At 39.3% G+C, this 19,260-nt stretch overlaps 7 protein-coding genes across 13 annotated transcripts; 5 read left to right on the top strand and 2 right to left on the bottom strand.

The window, feature by feature from the left end:
* The first annotated feature begins 279 nt into the window (after window positions 1-279).
* Window positions 280-1,116, top strand: LOC136956891 (gamma-crystallin M2-like). Its single transcript, XM_067250933.1, has 3 exons — window positions 280-288; window positions 494-730; window positions 844-1,116. Exons 1-3 carry the CDS (start codon window positions 280-282, stop codon window positions 1,114-1,116), a joined length of 519 nt encoding a protein of 172 aa, XP_067107034.1.
* A 1,108-nt stretch (window positions 1,117-2,224) lies between these two features.
* On the top strand, window positions 2,225-3,560 carry LOC136956849 (gamma-crystallin M2-like). Of its 7 annotated transcripts, none has more exons than XM_067250887.1 (3): window positions 2,225-2,233; window positions 2,622-2,852; window positions 3,270-3,560. In XM_067250887.1, exons 1-3 carry the CDS (start codon window positions 2,225-2,227, stop codon window positions 3,558-3,560), a joined length of 531 nt encoding a protein of 176 aa, XP_067106988.1. The 7 variants fall into 7 exon arrangements, with proteins under 7 accessions (XP_067106988.1, XP_067106996.1, XP_067107013.1 ...); XM_067250895.1 differs by having other exon boundaries at window positions 2,622-2,859; window positions 3,283-3,560; XM_067250912.1 differs by having other exon boundaries at window positions 2,622-2,862; window positions 3,289-3,560.
* Window positions 3,561-4,605: 1,045 nt separating this feature from the next.
* LOC136959214 (gamma-crystallin S-1-like) lies at window positions 4,606-5,732 on the top strand. Its single transcript, XM_067253485.1, is given in 4 exon segments — window positions 4,606-4,686; window positions 4,689-4,736; window positions 4,907-5,149; window positions 5,457-5,732. Coding segments are annotated over 4 exon segments (648 nt in total).
* Window positions 5,733-8,190: 2,458 nt separating this feature from the next.
* Window positions 8,191-9,140, top strand: LOC136959223 (gamma-crystallin M2-like). Its single transcript, XM_067253497.1, has 3 exons — window positions 8,191-8,199; window positions 8,365-8,607; window positions 8,868-9,140. The coding sequence occupies exons 1-3, from the start codon at window positions 8,191-8,193 to the stop codon at window positions 9,138-9,140; spliced, it is 525 nt and encodes a 174-aa protein (XP_067109598.1).
* A 1,497-nt stretch (window positions 9,141-10,637) lies between these two features.
* On the top strand, window positions 10,638-11,759 carry LOC136962574 (gamma-crystallin M1-like). The gene is made up of 3 exons (XM_067256374.1): window positions 10,638-10,646; window positions 10,887-11,138; window positions 11,472-11,759. Exons 1-3 carry the CDS (start codon window positions 10,638-10,640, stop codon window positions 11,757-11,759), a joined length of 549 nt encoding a protein of 182 aa, XP_067112475.1.
* Window positions 11,760-14,568: 2,809 nt separating this feature from the next.
* Window positions 14,569-15,421, bottom strand: LOC136962607 (gamma-crystallin M3-like). Its single transcript, XM_067256429.1, has 3 exons — window positions 15,407-15,421; window positions 15,025-15,264; window positions 14,569-14,847 (listed from the first exon to the last, which is right to left on the bottom strand). The coding sequence occupies exons 1-3, from the start codon at window positions 15,419-15,421 to the stop codon at window positions 14,569-14,571; spliced, it is 534 nt and encodes a 177-aa protein (XP_067112530.1).
* A 2,121-nt stretch (window positions 15,422-17,542) lies between these two features.
* On the bottom strand, window positions 17,543-18,412 carry LOC136932551 (gamma-crystallin M3-like). Its single transcript, XM_067227686.1, has 3 exons — window positions 18,401-18,412; window positions 17,904-18,146; window positions 17,543-17,818 (listed from the first exon to the last, which is right to left on the bottom strand). The coding sequence occupies exons 1-3, from the start codon at window positions 18,410-18,412 to the stop codon at window positions 17,543-17,545; spliced, it is 531 nt and encodes a 176-aa protein (XP_067083787.1).
* Window positions 18,413-19,260: the final 848 nt, after the last annotated feature.

The raw sequence follows: 19,260 nt of genomic DNA, 5'->3' as shown, positions 1-19,260 counted from the left end.
GAACGATAAATGTGATACTGGATCCGGGGGTATTCCTGAATGTTCCAGTGCCCATCAATACTGTGGCACTTGCTGGAAGCTAAAATGTGACCAATGTAGCTGCCCTAGTGGAAATGAAAACAAGGGCTGCAAGACACTTGTGGACTTTCTGCTGACTCCACCACACATGCTGATTTAAATAACAACGCGGAGTGGTAGCTCTGTCCCTGGGGAAATGCATATAAAGATAAATGCTCATCATTGATTATAGCACAGCAAACAGATCGTCAAACAACAAACATGGGCAAGGTTGGTGTTTTAATACATTTTTATTTCAGTTGTAAACTAAATTCAATGTTTCATGCAATATGAATTACAACCAACTTCACACATCCTTTTGGTTTTATGTTCTGAAAAAAATGCATATTACTGTCAAATGTAAAGGCTGTTCAGATCTCACATGTCATTTATGGATGCATATGTCCTAAATCCCAAACTGTCATTCTTTGATCAGATTATCTTCTACGAGGATAGGAACTTTGGTGGCCGTCACCATGAATGCATGAGTGACTGTGCCGACTTGCAGTCCATGTTCAACCAATGCAAGTCGATCAGGGTGGAGAGTGGCATGTTCATGATCTACGATGGCCCCAACTACATGGGAAACCAGTACTTCATGAGGAGGGGCGAGTACCCTGACTACATGCGCATTATGGGAATGAATATTAGGTCCTGCCGTATGATTCCCATGGTGAGGATGTAAATATAATAACCTTCTTCTTGAGGCATTTTCTCCTCACACATTTGCCTCACAAACTTTTAGAACCCTTAAGTAACTTTCAGATTCATTCTCTGTCTCCACAGCACCGTGGCAACTACAAGATGAGACTGTATGATCGCTCTGATATGGGGGGTCAGATGATGGAGCTGAGCGACGACTGCCCCAATGTCCAAGACCGTTTCCGCATGTCCGACATCAACTCCTGCAACGTGATGGACGGCCACTGGCTGATGTACGACCAGCCCAACTACAAGGGCAGGCAGTACTACCTGAGGCCTGGAGAGTACAGGAAGTACAGCGACTGGGGAGGAGTGAGCTCCAGGGTTGGCTCCCTCAGACGCATCATGGATCTCTAAAGACAGAATGGTCCTGGTGAAATTTCTACTCTTTGCTTTTTTTCACACGCTGAATAAAATGATGTCGGTGCTCAGGTGTTTTCAGTTTTGTTCTTGCTCTCTCCGTCTAGAGGCCATGATCTCAGGTGTGGATGTGAGGCCTGACTTCCTCACACTACTTAGAGGGCTAAATAAAGCTATGGCAGCATTGAGACTGACCAGACAGGACTCCAGTGTTATCTATTATTCAGCTGGGTCCACTTGACTCCATACTCTCTCTTACACCATTCACTGTTTCCCTTCACCCCTTGTTTAAGATTGAGCAATGTGTGCAGTTCAAAGTAAAGACTAGATTAAGGTTTGTCCCTTTCAAAGGCATTCCAGGTAACAATGTGTTCTAGTACACTTCTACTGATCAAGTCTCTACTTCCAGTGTTGCTAGAGGCCAGGCTTTCAGGATCTCTCTTCTACCAGCAGAGGGCAGGGCAACTCAGAGGCTGAATACTGTGTGAAAAGAGTCTTCAGGGGCTTACTGAAAAAACGAAATTGCAAAATAGGGGTACCACTTGACAGCTTTGAGACAGCAAATACATTCTTAAATTTGGCTTAACTGCACCGATACTTTAAGTTCCCTGTGAGATTAAACCATAGAGTGATGATTCAAATATAATTGAGAGAAATCCAATAACATTACACCGAGAATGCAGAAGGGGTTAGTATGTGTAGTCTGATATTGATCCCAATATCAGAGTATTTACGTGTTTTCAATATAAATAGTATTTCAATATAGACAACTGTACATGTATGTTTTTTTCTCTGAACATTTCCATTTTTTGTTTTAGTTTGAGTTAACTACCAAATATACTGAAAGATATATGAAGCTACAAACTTAAAGTATAACTTACCAGCAACCAAGCACCTCACACATGTTCTCTGTTCCTCCCAAACCTTAACTCTACCACTTCAGGATGGCACAATGACACAAGTACAAACTACCACTGGGTATTACAATATCAATGGCATGTGCAGAGTCTGCACTTCAAATCCTCTATATATATGTGACAGGCGTTGTCTTCAAAGAGCTGGACACACCATACAGGCACGGCAAGGCATGATGCATTCAACTACCATGGGAAAGGTAAACATTAGCACCATAGCTAAATGGGAGGCCAACTTAGGTTGGGGCCAATGGACACATTTCCAAAGGTCGTACTTTCTATTAGGTTGCCCTTATACCTGTGTAGTGAGGCAATCATTTATATTGTACAGACATATATGGGGGACCAGGTACAAGATAAGGAATGGTTTAAATTAAGACTTCCTGTGTTACATAATTCCTTCATATAATGTGAAGTAAACCTTGTTTGAGCCATTAGTAGCAATCTCTGTTCCAATAACCTTGTAGGGAAGGAGTTATTCTGTGTCGGGCTAGTCACTAAAGTGAGAGTTACAGGGTTAGACAAGGCATTAAAATAAGTCATGTTCATAGAAATAACATACACTACTACTGGAACTCTATTATCTAGATCACATTTTACGAAGAGAGGAACTTCAAGGGCCGCCATTTTGAATGCAGCAAGGACTGTGAGGACTTGCTTTGCCACTTGAACTGCTGCAATTCTATCAGGGTGGACAGCGGGTGTTTCATGGTGTACGAGAATCCCAACTTCTCAGGCCACCAGTACTTCCTGAGTCGAGGCGAGTACACTGACTACCATTGCTGGATGGCTGTAAATGACTGTATCAGCTCATGCCGCGTCATTCCCATGATGAGCTCTGCTTCAAATGAAAAGGTTAGTGAGACATTCGTACTATGCGGAGAGACTAGGTAAAAAATTGTTAATTCCAGTCCATGGTTCCCAATGGTCCTGCAAATATTTGACGAATATCACACTTTTACAACAAGTGTGGGGTCAGATGGCTGAGCGGTTACCAATCAGAAGGTTGCCAGTTCGATTCCCGGCTGGCCAAATGACGTTGTTTCCTTGGGCAAGGCACTTCACCCTACTTGCCACAGGGGAATGTCCCTGTACTTACTGTAAGTCGCTCTGGATAAGAGCGTCTGCTAAATGACTAAATGTAAAATGTAAATGTAATGTGTGGCAACAAAGGACGGAAACTCAAAGGTCACTCTGACGAAACACATTTCCATTGGTTTGCACCAATTACCATAGCTTTCCTTTTTCTCACAGGATTCTGGGTCATTTAACATACGTCTCTACGAGAGATTAGAGTTTGGAGGTCAGATGATGGACCTCGCGGATGACTGTCCCAGCGTCATGGACCGTTTCCACATGAATGACATCTTCTCCTGCAATGTTACCAAAGGAAATTGGCTGTTCTATGAGCACCCCGACTACAGGGGCAGGATGTACCTCATTAGGCCCGGGGAGTACAAGAGGTTCAGCGAATGGGGGGGCACAAGTGCCAGAGTGGGTTCCATTCGCCGCATCACAGACTTCTAAAGCGATCCAAGGACTCTAAGGAGAGCTTGTATGGTATAAAACTGACAGTGGGACTGTAACTATTTGAGCATCAACCACCATTCTGTACATTACAGTTAATCTCTACGATACTGTACATGAGACACTCTCAGAAAGGTTAGAATATATAATGCTCTGGTTTTAATAAACTTTTGACAAAGACGTAGTTTCTTTGTTGATCAGACATTTTAGACGTTTTTTTAAAAGATCAGCCAGTCTACAATCTCATTCTTGAATGTGATCTGAGAGGAAAAGAAAATAACTTTGGTGACACCTGTTTTCATCTCGTAGTTGATGTTATATCGACTAATGAGATGTAATATACATGTCTTCCGTGGACTCCTGTGGTTCCTCCAGTCCCCACCGAGAGAGGAGTTCCAGGCCTACATACCAGAGCAAGGTTCAGGACAGCACCATTTTTCTTAAATTAAATTGTGTTTAATGAAACCATCTTTCCAGCCTATTACTTGATGATTAAGCAAAATTGCAATTGTTATTCTATTTAAAGGCCATGCATTTCATCTACCTTATGGTAAACAGACATGGTAAAAGGCAGTCCATAGATGGATTTTTGTTAAGAAAAGCAAGATTGTTACAGTTAAAGTGTGACCTGAGTACTTACTAATGTTAACATTATTTAGATTCAATATTTCTTTGGGAGATTCAAGATAGCTTATATTTATTTTCATATTTGAATTTTTTTGTGATAATTCTGTTGTGAATTCGTCTTTCACTTTACTGTAAAGTATAATATTGTTTACTTTACTGTTTGACATAATACATTGTATGGTGAAGTCTATGGCCCATTGGGAGTCTGTGTGGCTACTGTAATGAGCATAGTGTTGATACCAATAATTGTTGCTGATGCCAGGCTGGGTGTTGTGTCAGTCTTGTGTACAGTAGCATTTTAAAGGGAATTGTGATGAACATGGGGAAAGAACAATTAGTCATTACACACTACTGTCCATCTTTTTACATCCAGCCCCCCACCTCTGAATCATCGTCACTATGAGAGGGATATATTTGAATGACAATACTTTATGCTGCGCAATCACACAGCTGCTCTTTCTGTCTTTTTTTTAATAAAGGACAGTGGCGTGGCTGGGAAAACAGCATTGAGCAGTTATCCATCCTGATGCCAACATGACCATTGGGAAGGTAAGGTACCAAGTATTTGCCTTACACTTTTTTACACATTTAACTACTCCATAGCATTGGACACATCAAGGCAAGCATTTGGCATAGATTTAAAAAAAATCATTATCAGCTTGCACTCCTACAGGCTAACAGTATTTGAGAGACAATGTTGCGTGTTCCTGTGCCTTCAGATCATCTTCTACGAGGACAAGAACTTCCAGGGTCGCTCTCATGAGTGCACCAGTGATTGTGCCGACCTGCACTCCTACTTCAACCGTTGTAACTCTCTTAGAGTGGAGAATGGCTGCTTCATGGTGTATGAGCGTCCCAACTACATGGGGAACCAGTACTTTGTGAGGAGGGGAGAGTACTCCGACAACCAGCGGATGATTGGCATCAACGACTGCATCAGATCCTGTCGTATGATCCCCATGGTAAGGCAGTAGGATCCTGAACGATAGAGGTTCAGATAAATTTGTGCATGTGGCAAGACATGCAGTATGCGATCATTGAGCACTGTACAGTAGAATTCTTAGGAATGAAGGCAAGATGCATCAACTGTTGCATTTGCTATGTATCAGACAGCTAATTAGCCATTACAACATAATCTATCTATCTATCTATCTATCCAGATAACCACCATACAATCTCTAGACGTACAATCTCTGTAACGATTTCTTCTTATGCCACTGAAGATGTTAAATCTGGAAAGTTAGTGACTGTGACTCTGTTTGTGTGCAGCACCGTGGCAACTACAAGATGAGACTGTATGATCGCTCTGATATGGGGGGTCAGATGATGGAGCTGAGCGACGACTGCCCCAATGTCCAAGACCGTTTCCGCATGTCCGACATCAACTCCTGCAACGTGATGGACGGCCACTGGCTGATGTACGACCAGCCCAACTACAAGGGCAGGCAGTACTACCTGAGGCCTGGAGAGTACAGGAAGTACAGCGACTGGGGAGGAGTGAGCTCCAGGGTTGGCTCCCTCAGAAGAATCACTGACTTCAACTAGGGTCTAGTTTTTCATCAACTGTCACTCTGTCCAAAATAAACCTTGATTGATAAACCAAATGTTATCTGGTTAGCGTTGGACTCATTCCTACTGTATCTACTGTATTTTTACTAACACACTGTGGAACCCATCAATTGGAAATATAATTATAGGCGAATGATGTGCAGAGAAATGACCTCAAGAAAAACACAATGGATAATTGTATTAATGCAAAGAATAGAAGTACAACAACCATGCCAGCGTAGCAGATTACTCCCTCTACAAGGAAATCATGTAGACACCTTTTAGATCGAGTACTCAGAGTATTGCTAAATAATTTGGTCTGATAAGATTGACTTTGCTCCATTTGTAAATATTTTGGTCAAAATATTACAAACTACATTTTACAAGTTGAGTAATTCTCTTCAATCATGATCAAATGTCATCTTAAGTTTCAGTTTTTCCAGAGATGCCAGTCACAAAGAGATATTGAAACTGTTAAATTCCACTGTATTTACGCCTGTCACAGGCAAAAGAATGTAGCCTCTATTGCTCATAGTTAGTTCTCTTACTGTCTAGCTAATCTTCCTAAACACTGCTTTGGCCTATCAAGCAAACAAAACAAGGGTTGATCTCCCCTGTTCAGTGCCCCAGTGGGATAAGCCTACTGTATTGAATGTATCCATATCATGATTGTCAAAGAGACAAACAGTCTGCAATACTGCTGCGCTGGTTGGAGAATGGCATCTGTTTAAGGTCAAGAATTTGAACTAATTTCTCTGTACTGTATCACGGTATCTGTACAACCTACAGTGCAATATGTACAGTATAGTCTGTCTGTCTTCTACATAGTTGGTCACACTAGCTCTCTTTACATTAATGTGGGATTCTCAGAACCACCACACATGTTAACTGGCTCAAAGTACCAAGCACAAAACATGTTACAAGCCAGATGAACAAATAATATTTAATTACTTTTATCTTCCATTCGGCATGACTTTATGTGCTCACTTCAATTGTACAGGTAAGGGTCACGCAGAAAGGTCCACAGTGAGAGTAAGTGAATTTCCAAAAACATTTTCTTCAAAAGAAAAGTTACAGATCCAACTTGATGATTGAAATAACTGCTTTTTAAAAACTTTATGGTGTAACCAATTGTTGTCTAATTAAATTATTAACTGGTGTCTCATTGTCCATACTGTAAATGACACAATGATTTGATATATACTTTACAGTCCTACTGAGATACTATGGAAGCTTGGAGTGCCGGCTTTGCTTGGAAACTTTGACCCTGTCCGAAAGATCCAGTGGATCTTTAGGCCTATAGAAAATGGAGATGAACAATCTCACACACTGAATAGGTGGTGATAACAACAATATGGAATACTCTAATAGTCCACAAACACAACATCTGGCACTACAGACATATAGAAGCTATTTTACGGTAACATTCATTTTCATTGTTTAAGACTAATGGATTTGTATTGTATGCAATCTGGTAGTGTAAGGATATTCAGGGCTGTTCATTATAAATATAATACTAAAACTTCACTTCAGAGTTTCCAGGATGCTTTTTTGGGGTGGGGCCTGAGGACCCTGAGCACTTGAGGTGACAGAAAAAAACGATAAGAAATGCAGCCTTTCTTAATAGTTGGACCATAAGGACTGTGGACAACAGCAAAGCCCAAATCTCAGACGTCATCACTAACATGACCCTATTGTGGAAATGTGAGTATGAAGGCAACTAAATTGTACAGTATCTAATATAGCCTGCACATTTCATGATATAGCTTAGAGAGCCTACCACCTATTCAAAACCTTGAAGAACTCTGAAGAATCAAGACGTATTAAACGGAGTCTCAAGGACTCATTTAGTTAAGTTCACTTTCTAAAGAGCTGCATGTTGCTTAGGGATGGAAGCAAGAGGTAGGATTTATAAACTCTCCTTGGAGCATTATGAAATATCAAAGTGGTAGTGTCAGCAGCTATAGAGTGAATATCTCATACGGTTTTATGCTGTATGTTGTGATATATGCCACATAGATCCACATGCCATGTAAATATCATATGGAAATACATGTGTCCAGTGTAGAGCTTTTCTGACAGACCTTATTTGCATACAGTGGGTAGCTAATTTGTACAGGTGGGCAGGATGAATGGCTAGCTCCTCTGTTACGCAACATATTTAATGCTAAAGGGATGTTCCATATTGTTCTGTTCCTATTGTACATTGGACGTGTGGATACCATACTAGTCTTTTCCTTTGTATATGCCTGTCAAAACACCAAACCAGTAATTATTTATCCTTTTCTCAAATACAAATCCATATTTCTAACCCAATGTTGTGCTCTGACAAAAAGGTAAACATGTGCCACTACCCTCATTTATAACTATGTGAGCATTTGAATAACAATACTTTGTTTGTCAAGAGGTAGTATAAAAAGCTCTGAAAACATGTGGAATCTCTCCAACGGAGACCATGGGCAAGGTAGGACATTTTTTCCTCTCTGGTAAAATGAACTGTTAAATCTGCCTCCATAATGTTTGTACTTTCAGTCCTATTTCATCTGATGTTTGTTCAGCGTTACGCCCCAATTTAAAATGAAAGTTTAAAGTGAAACGATTGGGTACTCATTCTTGCTTCTCTTGATAGATTACATTTTACGAGGACAGAAACTTTCAAGGTCGCAGTTATGAGTGCGGTAACGACTGCACAGACCTACACTCCTACTTCAGCCGCTGCAACTCCATCAGGGTGGAGAGTGGCTGCTTCATGATCTATGAGCGCCCCAACTACATGGGCCACCAGTACTTCATGAGGAGGGGCGAGTATCCTGACTATCAGAGATGGATGGGGTTCAGCAGCTGCATCAGGTCTTGTCGTATGATACCAATGGTGAGCACTCATCTTGAATCAAGTTTCTATAGACGCAAATGTATATCAGATGTTTTATAGATATCTGATACATCAGAAGTTTCACCATACAATAAGAAAGTTTCACCATGTAAAATATGAATTTGGCACAAAAACCCCAGTGTGAAATCTTAACACTATCCTTGATTTTGGATTTTGTTACAAAATGTTCTTGTGTCTACTGTGTCTACTGTAAGGAACTCTGGACAAATTTTGACTGATCCTCTTGATTGGTTTCACAGTATCGGGGTTCTTATAGGATGCGAATCTATGAGAAGGCTGACTTCAGTGGTCACATGATGGAGTTCATGGATGACTGCCCCTGTGTGTCTGATCGTTTCCACCACCGCCATGTCTACTCCTGTAATATCATGAACGGCAACTGGATCTTTTATGAGTATCCCAACTACAGAGGCAGACAGTACTTCCTGAGGGCTGGGGAGTACAGAAGATACCGAGAGTGGTGTGCCACCTGTGCCATAGTTGGGTCCTTCAGAAGGGTCACAGATTTTTAACCATTCTGCTCATATTTTCTGTAAATACCTGCTATGTAATGATTAAAGATATTTAATTTTTAAACATTTGTTTGGCATTGATTTTCTATTGACTGAATTGAAAATGAATTTACATGCTTTTAAATAAAGATTGAAAAAAGGGTTGTAACATGTTAGATTTTCATTGAGGACATAAACTTGATCAGTTATCACAACTGATAACCAATAATGCTGTAGCTCTGGATGTAGTGGTATAGTCCTGAACAACACTTACTAGATCATTGATGATATCTTTAAATCTCAATGTTTTGCTATGGCAACGGCCAAATGAAAAGACGACAAAGCACTCATTGTATAATATTTAAAGCCCTCTGTCTCAGGAATCTTCAGACACATATAAACTCTAAGAATATAATATTACATAAAAAAAATAGTGAGAGGCATGAAAGGTGGATATAATTGTTTGATGCTTTGTAACTCACGTCATTAAAGATGCTGAAATTGTTGTTCATTAGATGATAACTCTATTTGTTGAATCATGGGTGTTGAGAGAATTTCCTTTCCGGGAAATTATTTCCTCAGGAAGAAGTAGTTAGTTATCATTCATCTAATAAAAAATCTCAAGTAACAATACATTTTATTGAGATGAGATTTCAAGAGGAGAGTATGAAATAAACTCTATTGTGGTGTCGAACAATGTGATTAGTTCACACTTCACAATGAACCCAAAATGATACACTACCAAAACAACAAAGAACAAAAAAAAGATATCTTTGACCACTACAAAATACTATGAAAAGCTAAAATATTATAAAAACAAGATGTTTGAGCTTTCCAGAAAAGGCACTTGAGTCAAGTATTAATAGTTTATTTTCAATTCAATGAACCAAGAAGATTTCTCTAGACCACATTACACAGTTAATACAGCAGGGGGAATTTATTAGAATGAACTTTAAAGCTTCACACAATTCTTTTTTTTGTTAAGTGTTGACTGTCTTTTGTTCAGTGTGTATGCAATATGTAATTGCATTGCATAAATCATTTTAGTTAAAGTTGGTTAGTACATTTATAAATCAACATTACTGAAAGGGTAATCAAGTTAAGTAATGACAATTTTACTAAATCTGCGACTGACTTTACTACTACTATTAATCTGGTATATTTCTCATAAGCTTGTATGTGTTCTCAACATGAGTTGTGAGTGTGTAGATTGATCTCTTCTCACACCCTGTCAATCTGTGACTGCCAGACCATATGCAAAGAACATTCTAACTGATTAAAGTACACAAAGGTAATGCTTGTAATGTAACCGACAAAACATGTCATTGCTGCCAGAAATGTATGGATGAAAACCATTGTTACAGTTTATAGACCACGTTCAGCAAAAGCCACACTGCAAATTCATCAACTTTGGACATTTGAATAACAACACAACATGGCCCCCAGTTTTTTGTATAAAATGACCCCAGAATGATGGATTGGAGAGCAAGCAAGCTGAACCACCACCAAACTACCATCATGGGAAAGGTAATGGCATTTGACTTACATGTATAACATTTATACTTACTGTATAACATATGATGTTATACATATATAATGTAAATTAATTTGTAAAGGTTTGCAAGATACATGATAAATAAAGACTAGAAGTTGTGTCACATTTATAAGCAAAGTCTAAAGAACAACAGTCACACCTTTGTATATGAGTGCTGGTTGGTTTAAAAAGGCTGATAACATTCCGAAATGTCTGTCCTTTTCACCGTACAGATTGTCTTCTACGAGGATCGTAACTTCCAGGGTCGCTCCTATGAGTGCATGAGCGACTGTTCCGACATGTCCTCCTACATCAACCACTGCCAGTCTTGCAGGGTGGACAGCGGCTGCTTCATGGTGTACGAGCGCCCCAACTACATGGGTCAGCAGTTCTTCATGAGGAGGGGAGAGTACAACGACATGCAGCGCATGATGAGCATGGGCATGATGTTTGACAACATCCGCTCCTGTAGGATGATCTCCCATGTAAGAGACTCTTTTTCGTTTTTTTCCCGTTTTTCTTTGTCCAAGAAAGCCTCATAATACATCCATAGTTCAATGCATAGACTTTTAAACCTCAGTAAGAATTGAATAAAACACTTTGGTGTTGCTTAGGTCCTGCTCCAGTTACTGAGCCAAACAAGACAACCTAACAGAAGCATCGTGAAAGCTTTTGGAAATGTTTTATTCAAATGTGGACATTTTTTAACTGTATTACAGCATAGATGATCCTACAGGATGTAGGAAATGTTTCTTTTCTCCCTTTGGACCAGAGGAACTTGAGGAAATTAAGAATTATGTTTCAATTCTATCTAACAGCACAGAGGCTCATTCAGGATGAGGATCTACGAGAGGGAGAACTTCGGAGGCCAGATGCACGAGCTGATGGACGACTGTGACTCCGTCATGGATCGTCACCGCATGTCTGACTGCCAGTCCTGCAACGTCATGGAGGGCAACTGGCTGATGTACGAGCAGCCTCACTACAGAGGCAGGATGATGTACATGAGGCCTGGAGAGTACAAGAGCTTCAGAGAGATGGGCATGGGCATGGGATGGGGAGGCATGAAGTTCATGAGCATGAGGCGTATCACTGATATGTGCTAAATGTTTGATTAACTGAAATAAAATCTGATTTATAATTAAAATATTGAAATCCTCAAAATGATTTGCAGCATTTCTTCAATTTAACATTTTTCAGAAATTCATGAGCTGGACAACGATGTATGTTTTACAAATGTCTGCTTGAGTTAAATACAATTTAGGGCAAGTATTTCTTATTTGATAGTCAACATCTCCATGACATTCACAAGTAGAAAAACCTGGGACGTGTTCCATTTTTCAAAAAAGGAACATAGAGTTGCACAATACAAAATTGTTTACTTTGTTTCCTGATTTTTCAACAAAACAAAATCTTAACACATCTTTAACACGTCAACCTCTTTTCAGCTGCTGGATACCTTGTAGAAATACAGTCTGGAGCAGAGGCAGTCAACAACCACTGTTAGTTTTGAAAAGGATTTTGATAGAGAAACCCAAAATTAGTTTTTATAATGTTCATCTCAAGACAGGTGCATAAGGGATATTGTGAGTTAATTGTGTGTTGAGGTGATATATAAATACAGGATCTCCCTTAAATACAGAGTGATTATTCAACAAGTAAACTCCAAGTAGAACAATAAGACTTTATTCCATCTCAATATAAGTAATTTTTAAGCTTTATTTATTGATAGGAAAGTTAGAGTGTCAGGAAAGCAGGGAAGCCATGCAGAAAATTGCTTTTCAGATTCAAATGAGACATGAGGCTTAAACGTTATGACTTGGTTTGTAGAACTGAATACTTACATAAAACAACAAACATTCTGATTTAAAAAAGTCAGTAAAACACCCAGCAAGGTTCCAACAAGCACATACTGTATTCAAACATATCATGTTTGGTCTCGTCATATCTACAACCTGGGCCTCTGACCCTTCTTCCACAGGGAAGCTGCTGATGCTCAACTATAAAATATGAGTCACTAACTGTCCTATTAGCATGCTTTGCGGTAGCCTGTTCTTAAGTGGATTGCAGGGATGGATTCTGTCTTACCCCTAAAACTTTTCAAGCAATCTGCCTTAGTCATGCCAGTTTGGACTTGGTCCGATTGAGGATTGAAGCCTGCAACACATATTGATGCAGAGATTTATTTTTGATGCTCTTTGTTTTCAGGCATGGCTGTGTGTGATGAAGCATTTCATTGTGTTGTATACAGAGGGAAATTATGTACCTGAACAGAAGCTTACATTATGGAGAGATTCAGATGAACAGGTTCATTTGTTGGCTCGAACAGCTGTGATTGTCCCAGTAAATGACAGCATACTGTATGATGTTCAGTCCCATTCAGTTTGTACAGTTCATAAACTCAGACATGTATGTGTTCCTCTCGCAGGTGCTATTATTCTTTGAAGCAGACTACATAAAAGAATGTGTGGCGTGACAAAAGATCCCTCCAGCAAAACAACATGCCTCACCTTCCCCATTGTGTTAGCTAAATGTTGTCACACTGCAACCCTCACAGGCTAGCCAGGCTAGCCAGCCTGCCCTTTTATATCCACGAGCAATACAAACATTGTTATGTTAATCAATTGACTTTGGATGTCAGCCTTTTTGAAAAGAAAGCTTGGCTGCCAAATTACAAAAGATATGTTTCCGATGTCAGCAGCCAGATTAGCCAATTTGTCTCTTATACAAAAGCTCCAAAGATTAACTCCTGACATTCTGTACACATTTTTATCAAAGTAAACCCAACATCTAAGGTAATAGATTGACCTGCTTTTATGACCATACCATAGGAGTGGTACGTCTGTCTCAACCTCAGAAGATTATTCATTATAGTAACAGTGGATTGACAGTTCAGCTTGACAGTTAGTCAGGACATGCACAATTATAATCAGTTATTTCTAAAATGCACATTGCTATGCATTGCAAGATTTAAATAAAAGAAAACGACAAATCAACGAAACAACAACTACAGTTTAGACTCCTCTGTCTCGTGCTTTCCATATTGCTTCAGTGGTCAGGATTTGGAACAGATCCAGTCAACCCATGCCAGCGGTTCTTCTGACTCAATTGATCCTAAGCCAAGCACGATGCTACTGGTTGATCTTTCTGTCATGTGACAGACTTTTGTTGTTATTTTTCTGCCCTCTTCAGGTCATTGAAGAAGTAGCCCTACTATTTAATGAGACAAAAAAAAAACGTAATACCTAATCAACTTTATGAATATTGCTCACAACCTGATGTTTTTTTGGAGTAAAGTTGATCTTCATCAACTATTAGTGTTGCAAGAAACATCTCAGTTGCTAAAGAGGCAGACATAAAAAGTTTTATAAAAAAAGGTTATACATCTTATTTGAAGCTATATTTTAGATAATTATGCGGGTAAACATAGCACAAACTTGTTTACTTCATATTGTCATGATTAACATATTTATTTGAAAAAAGAAACCAAGTGCCAGATCAGTAAAGTGGAACTAACTTAATATTATTTATAAGAAAGTAATTTTATAGTATTTGCAGAGTAGACTTCACATCATTCTTTTACATCCTCTACTTTGCCCTAAACTCAAGATCTTTTCAAACATAAGTGATGCTGCCCCCACCTGGTTTGATTTGCAGTGAATTGCAAGAGGAAATGAGTCTCTGGTGACTGTATGCTATGTAGGCCTGATTTTCTCAAACCCGAAAAGTGCATGCTGAGTGCCAATAATGCAACAACAAAACACTGTCACTAAATTATAAAAAAATATATTTTAAAATGGTTTTACAAATTGCCACACCTGCTGTTCTCATGACCTCAGAAGAAAAAACAAACCTTTAGACGGTAGATATATGATTATTTATTTATTACAACTCTCATGTTCAGACATTGGAGCTCTAATAAGAGGAATCCATGATACGCTTCATGCTCATGAACTTCATATTGCTCATGCCCATTTCTCTGAAGCTCTTGTACTCTCCAGGCCTCATGTACATCTGCCTGCCTCTGTAGTGAGGCTGCTCGTACATCAGCCAGTGGCCATCCATGACGTTGCAGGACTGGCAGTCAGACATACGGTAACGATCCATCATGTTGTCACAGTCGTCCATCAGCTCGTGCATCTGGCCTCCAAAGTTCTCCCTCTCGTAGATCCTCATCCTGTAGTTTCCTTTGTACTGTGAAATGGATGTAGGAGAGATGCCCAGAATGTTAAACCATACTTTCCAAAGTTATGTCAATTAGTAACTTTAACACTTTTCTACCTAAATAAAATTGCTCACAATAGTAATTTGATAACTGTGAGATATTGCTGGAGCCTTTGGATTGAAAATGATCAGGTAAGATTTATTTACCATGGGAATCATCCGGCTGGACCTGATGCAATCGCTCATGCCCATACGCTGATAGTCAGAGTACTCTCCCCTCCTCACAAAGTACTGGTTTCCCATGTAGTTGGGGCGGTCATAGAGCATGAAGCAGCCACTCTCCACCCTGCAGGAGTGGCAGCGACTCAGGTAGGAGGACATGTCGGAACAGTCGCTGCTGGCCTCATAGGAGCGACCCTGGAAGTTCCTGTCCTCGTAGAAGATGATCTAAAAACACAAACACATTTAAATTAATTTACCCCAACATGCCGTTGCAATTACAATATAGTACAGTTCATGGTTTGTTTTTAACCCATGTCTGCTAATGCAGGCTTAAGTGGCATTAAATAATGCATGATGCGGTCCACACCTTGCCCATAGTCATTGTTACTGTCAATTTGGTCTCAGGGTTGCACAGTTTTCTGTATGTCCACCACTCTCTTTTATACCTGAGCCTACATCCAAAGAATACATGTCCCTATTGTCGAAACTCCTGACAGAGCAACATAGCACAGAGGCCCCACTGTACTGTACATTCAAAGTCACATTTAATGGGAGATTTTTTGCACCTGTTTGCATTTGAGAGGAGGGGCCCCATCTCTTTATTGTTTTAGTTTTAGAATAAAGATATGTTGGCATCTAGACTTTTCAGACAAATCAATAAAGTTGAATTTCAGGTTCTGGTTATCAATATTTCTTTATCAAAAAAAGAAGAATTGAGAGTGCCATTGTATTGTAAGGTATGCATTACCAAGGAGATTGTTTAATGTTCAAGGTTGTTTTATAATGACTATGAGCAGTCACCATCTTACAGTTAAAACCAAATGTAAGGACAAATGCTTAAGAAACCTAACCCCAAAAATACTTTCCAGGAGTCAATAACAAAAATCAGATTGTCCTGTTTGATTACATAATATGAAAGATGGATAAAAATGAGGCTTATCTGAGATGCAAATGCATGCATAACACCCCCCAAATGAATGCATAATCCTCGCCTGCTAGAGGGCAGTAGCTGTCCAGAATGACTTCCTGTGTGTATGTGAACTTCCTGCCCGGCATGTTTCATTCTCTCCATTGGGACCAATGAAGTCCTGCAGAGGACAAAATGTCACACTTTCTCTTTGCTCGGGGCTCAATCTCATCAACCCTGGTAATGACAGGCGGCTGTGCAGAGAAGAACACACCACACCCAGCTGCTTCCCCAGCTTGCATCAAATCTGAACTTCAATATGGCGGCCTACAAAGGACCACCCTCTCTACAATAATCTGCCCAATTCTCCTTAATGCTACTCTACTCAACACTTTTCTATTCTAACATGACTGGACCTGAACAATGAGATGATCAGACTACAGTGCAGCGATGTGACCAAGTGGATACAGACTGCTATCCATGTACCCAGCAGGGGCATCTCACTCGCCTGGTTCGGCCACACACGAGACAGAGGACACCTGACATTCTGGAGGGAAAACCCTAGTCTCGGAATTGATGGACTCTTATGCAATCCAATGTATTGGAAATTACATTGGATTTTTATTACAATTAAATGTAATGGAAATTACTTTTAGTATTATTTAAAAAAAATATTAACGAAATAACTCACTTCAAGGTGTTTTTTTCCCCTACACAAACCTAACCCAACTACTCAAACAAAACATGCAGTTCTTAGAAATCTCCTCAGCAATTGTTTTGACTGAAAAATGGGTTAGGGTTATGTTTAAGTCCTATCCATTTAAGCAATTCCCAAGAAACATGGACACAAAACTGAATAACTGAAATTGATTTAGATCTGCTCAGGAATAGCTGAAGTTGTGGCAGAATTTTAGAAGTTTTAGGCCAGAAATGATATATGTGAGCAATGTTAACTTTACACAACGGTTGTAGGATTGACATGAAGATAGTGTGGAAAAAGTTACAATTATTTGTATATTTTGTCACATGTTGATTTCTACTCTGTATGTCAGGAAGTATATATATTTTATTTCATCGACTTTCATTTTTACCAGGAAGGGCTTCCTGGCTTCTTTGAAAATCTATTTTTCAAAAGTGTCTTGGCCAAGATAGGAAACACCAAGTCAGTACATGTATTACTAATAGCGATTTTTCACTCATGAAAGTTGCATCTGAGGCTATTTCATTTGTTTTCATATATTTAATATAAATACCTGTTCAGGGTCAAAGCCATAGTATTCATATGACTAAATCTGGACATATTTTAAACCATGAATTAAGAGGTATGCAGAAGTATTGAGCAAAGTTTCGTTTTGTCAGAATTTAATGTTTTACGTTCTCTTTTTCTGGGAATCACATGTTCATAAATTTGCCCCCCAAATGTATTGGACATGTTACGTGGTTGTACTGTATTTAGTGTATACGGTATTATTGTGAGTGAAAGAGTACATTGTCAACCCCAAGCACACCATTTAAATCCCAGTGGTGCAAAATTATGAAGACATGTTGAAAGTATTACATTTTTTTAATTAACAAAAATCAATTGAGCCTTCAGATTTAGCAGGCATCTGTGATTCTTCTGATGGAGCTGAACCTCAATCCACTGTGTCCCATCTCCTTGAGGTTCCTGTACTCTCCAGGCCTCAGGTACATCATCCTGCCTCTGTAGTGGGGCTGCCCGTACATCAGCCAGTGACCATCTATCACGTTGCAGGAGTGACAGTCCTGCATACGGTAACGGTCCTTAATGGAGTCACAGTCGTTCATCAGCTCTGCCATCTGGCCTCCAAAGTTCTCCTTTTCATAGATCCTCATCCTGTAGGATCCCTGATGCTGTTGACAGAATAGTGCACATGGCCTCCTTTAGGATACGTTAAAGATACCTTAATATTGTGCGAGGTGTCCCTATAGTTCTTACCATTGGGATGGTACGGCTGGATCTGATGCAGTCATGGAATCCCATCATACGCATGTAGTCAGAGTACTTTCCCCTACTCACAAAGTACTGGTTTCCCATGTAGTTGGGGCGGTCATAGACCATGAAGCAGCCACTCTCCACCCTGCAGGAGTGGCAGCGACTCAGGTAGGAGGACATGTTAGGGCAGTCGCTGCTGGTCTCATAGGAGCGACCCTGGAAGTTCTTGTCCTCGTAGAAGATGATCTGAGAAACATGCTCTATCAGCCAATGCTAAGTGGAGTGCATGCCGGGAAAATATTCTTCACACAATGCATTGCAATCTGTTTTAGGAGGTTAAAGTGCCCAAAACTAAAGGTTTTAAAACTAGGAGTTTTCAGGCATTCCTAGATAACATTACTGAAAGTTTGCATTATTGAACACAATATCACAATATTATTATTATCAGATCATAAGACTCCTTTACAGTATATTCTGCTGATACAATTAAAAAAATGTACCTTTCCTTGCATGGTTAGAGTGGATTGAACAATGCGATAGATTCTGCATGCTGTCCACAGCCTATTTTATACCTGATGTGACATCTAGAGAATAGTTCCATTGTAGGACTGTCATGAGTCAGCTGCATGCAATGTTCGATCCCGCTTTTTGTCAGTGCAGATGAGAATGGGTTATTATGTACTGTTTCATGAGGGAAGATATGAGAATTTTCTGCCATAGAGAAAAGTTCAATGTTTCTAAAAAATCCTTGCCGAAATTGTGTGGTTGTATGTTATTTTATGAGCATATAGTATCAGAAATTGCTTTTTTGTTACAATAGTTGTAACAGTGTTTTGTTGTATTAACATTTAACTATAATTAAAATAAACATGTCATAATAATTTATCTGATATGTATGAATAAACATGTACTTTGTATAAATGAACATGTATTTAACATTTTCATTCAATGTTAGCAAAAGGTATTGAGTTTTGAATCTTATTTGGTATTATTCTTCCACTAACGTCCCAAACCTAAAATACTTTCCATACTATCGGATGTTTTATCAGTTTTGTCAGTTTGAAGCCCAGTAAGTAGAGTAAACAAAATGTAACGTTATCAATTATCAACCTATCTACAACAATGTAATTTACATTGTTGAAGATAGCAATTATTTTTGCAATTATTAAACTGTTACATGAATTACACATGGAAGTTTTTCTAAAAACGCGCTCATGTAAAATAAGTCATGCCAGCATTTTGTAATTATTTGGTGTTATTAGGTAGATTGACTGTAATGACTTTGGGCAAGCGTACACCTGTTGCAAGTTTAATCATTGTCCTGTTTACCATTAAATATGTTACTGATTTTAATAAGGTT

The sequence above is a fragment of the Osmerus mordax genome, chromosome 2, assembly GCF_038355195.1.
Source record: "Osmerus mordax isolate fOsmMor3 chromosome 2, fOsmMor3.pri, whole genome shotgun sequence".
Lineage (NCBI taxonomy): Eukaryota > Metazoa > Chordata > Actinopteri > Osmeriformes > Osmeridae > Osmerus > Osmerus mordax.
This window is presented reverse-complemented; position numbering and strand designations above follow the sequence as displayed.

Excerpts from the sequence above, each read along its gene's own strand:
- LOC136932551 (XM_067227686.1), bottom strand. Across the intron at positions 17,819-17,903 it reads CCAGCCGTACCATCCCAATG|CATCAGGGATCCTACAGGAT; the intron begins GTAAGAACTATA and ends TTCTGTCAACAG.
- LOC136962574 (XM_067256374.1), top strand. Across the intron at positions 11,139-11,471 it reads CCTGTAGGATGATCTCCCAT|CACAGAGGCTCATTCAGGAT; the intron begins GTAAGAGACTCT and ends TCTATCTAACAG.
- LOC136956891 (XM_067250933.1), top strand. Across the intron at positions 731-843 it reads CCTGCCGTATGATTCCCATG|CACCGTGGCAACTACAAGAT; the intron begins GTGAGGATGTAA and ends CTGTCTCCACAG.
- LOC136962607 (XM_067256429.1), bottom strand. Across the intron at positions 14,848-15,024 it reads CCAGCCGGATGATTCCCATG|TACAAAGGAAACTACAGGAT; the intron begins GTAAATAAATCT and ends TCCATTTCACAG.
- LOC136959223 (XM_067253497.1), top strand. Across the intron at positions 8,608-8,867 it reads CTTGTCGTATGATACCAATG|TATCGGGGTTCTTATAGGAT; the intron begins GTGAGCACTCAT and ends TTGGTTTCACAG.
- LOC136956849 (XM_067250871.1), top strand. Across the intron at positions 2,889-3,287 it reads GCTCTGCTTCAAATGAAAAG|GATTCTGGGTCATTTAACAT; the intron begins GTTAGTGAGACA and ends TTTTTCTCACAG.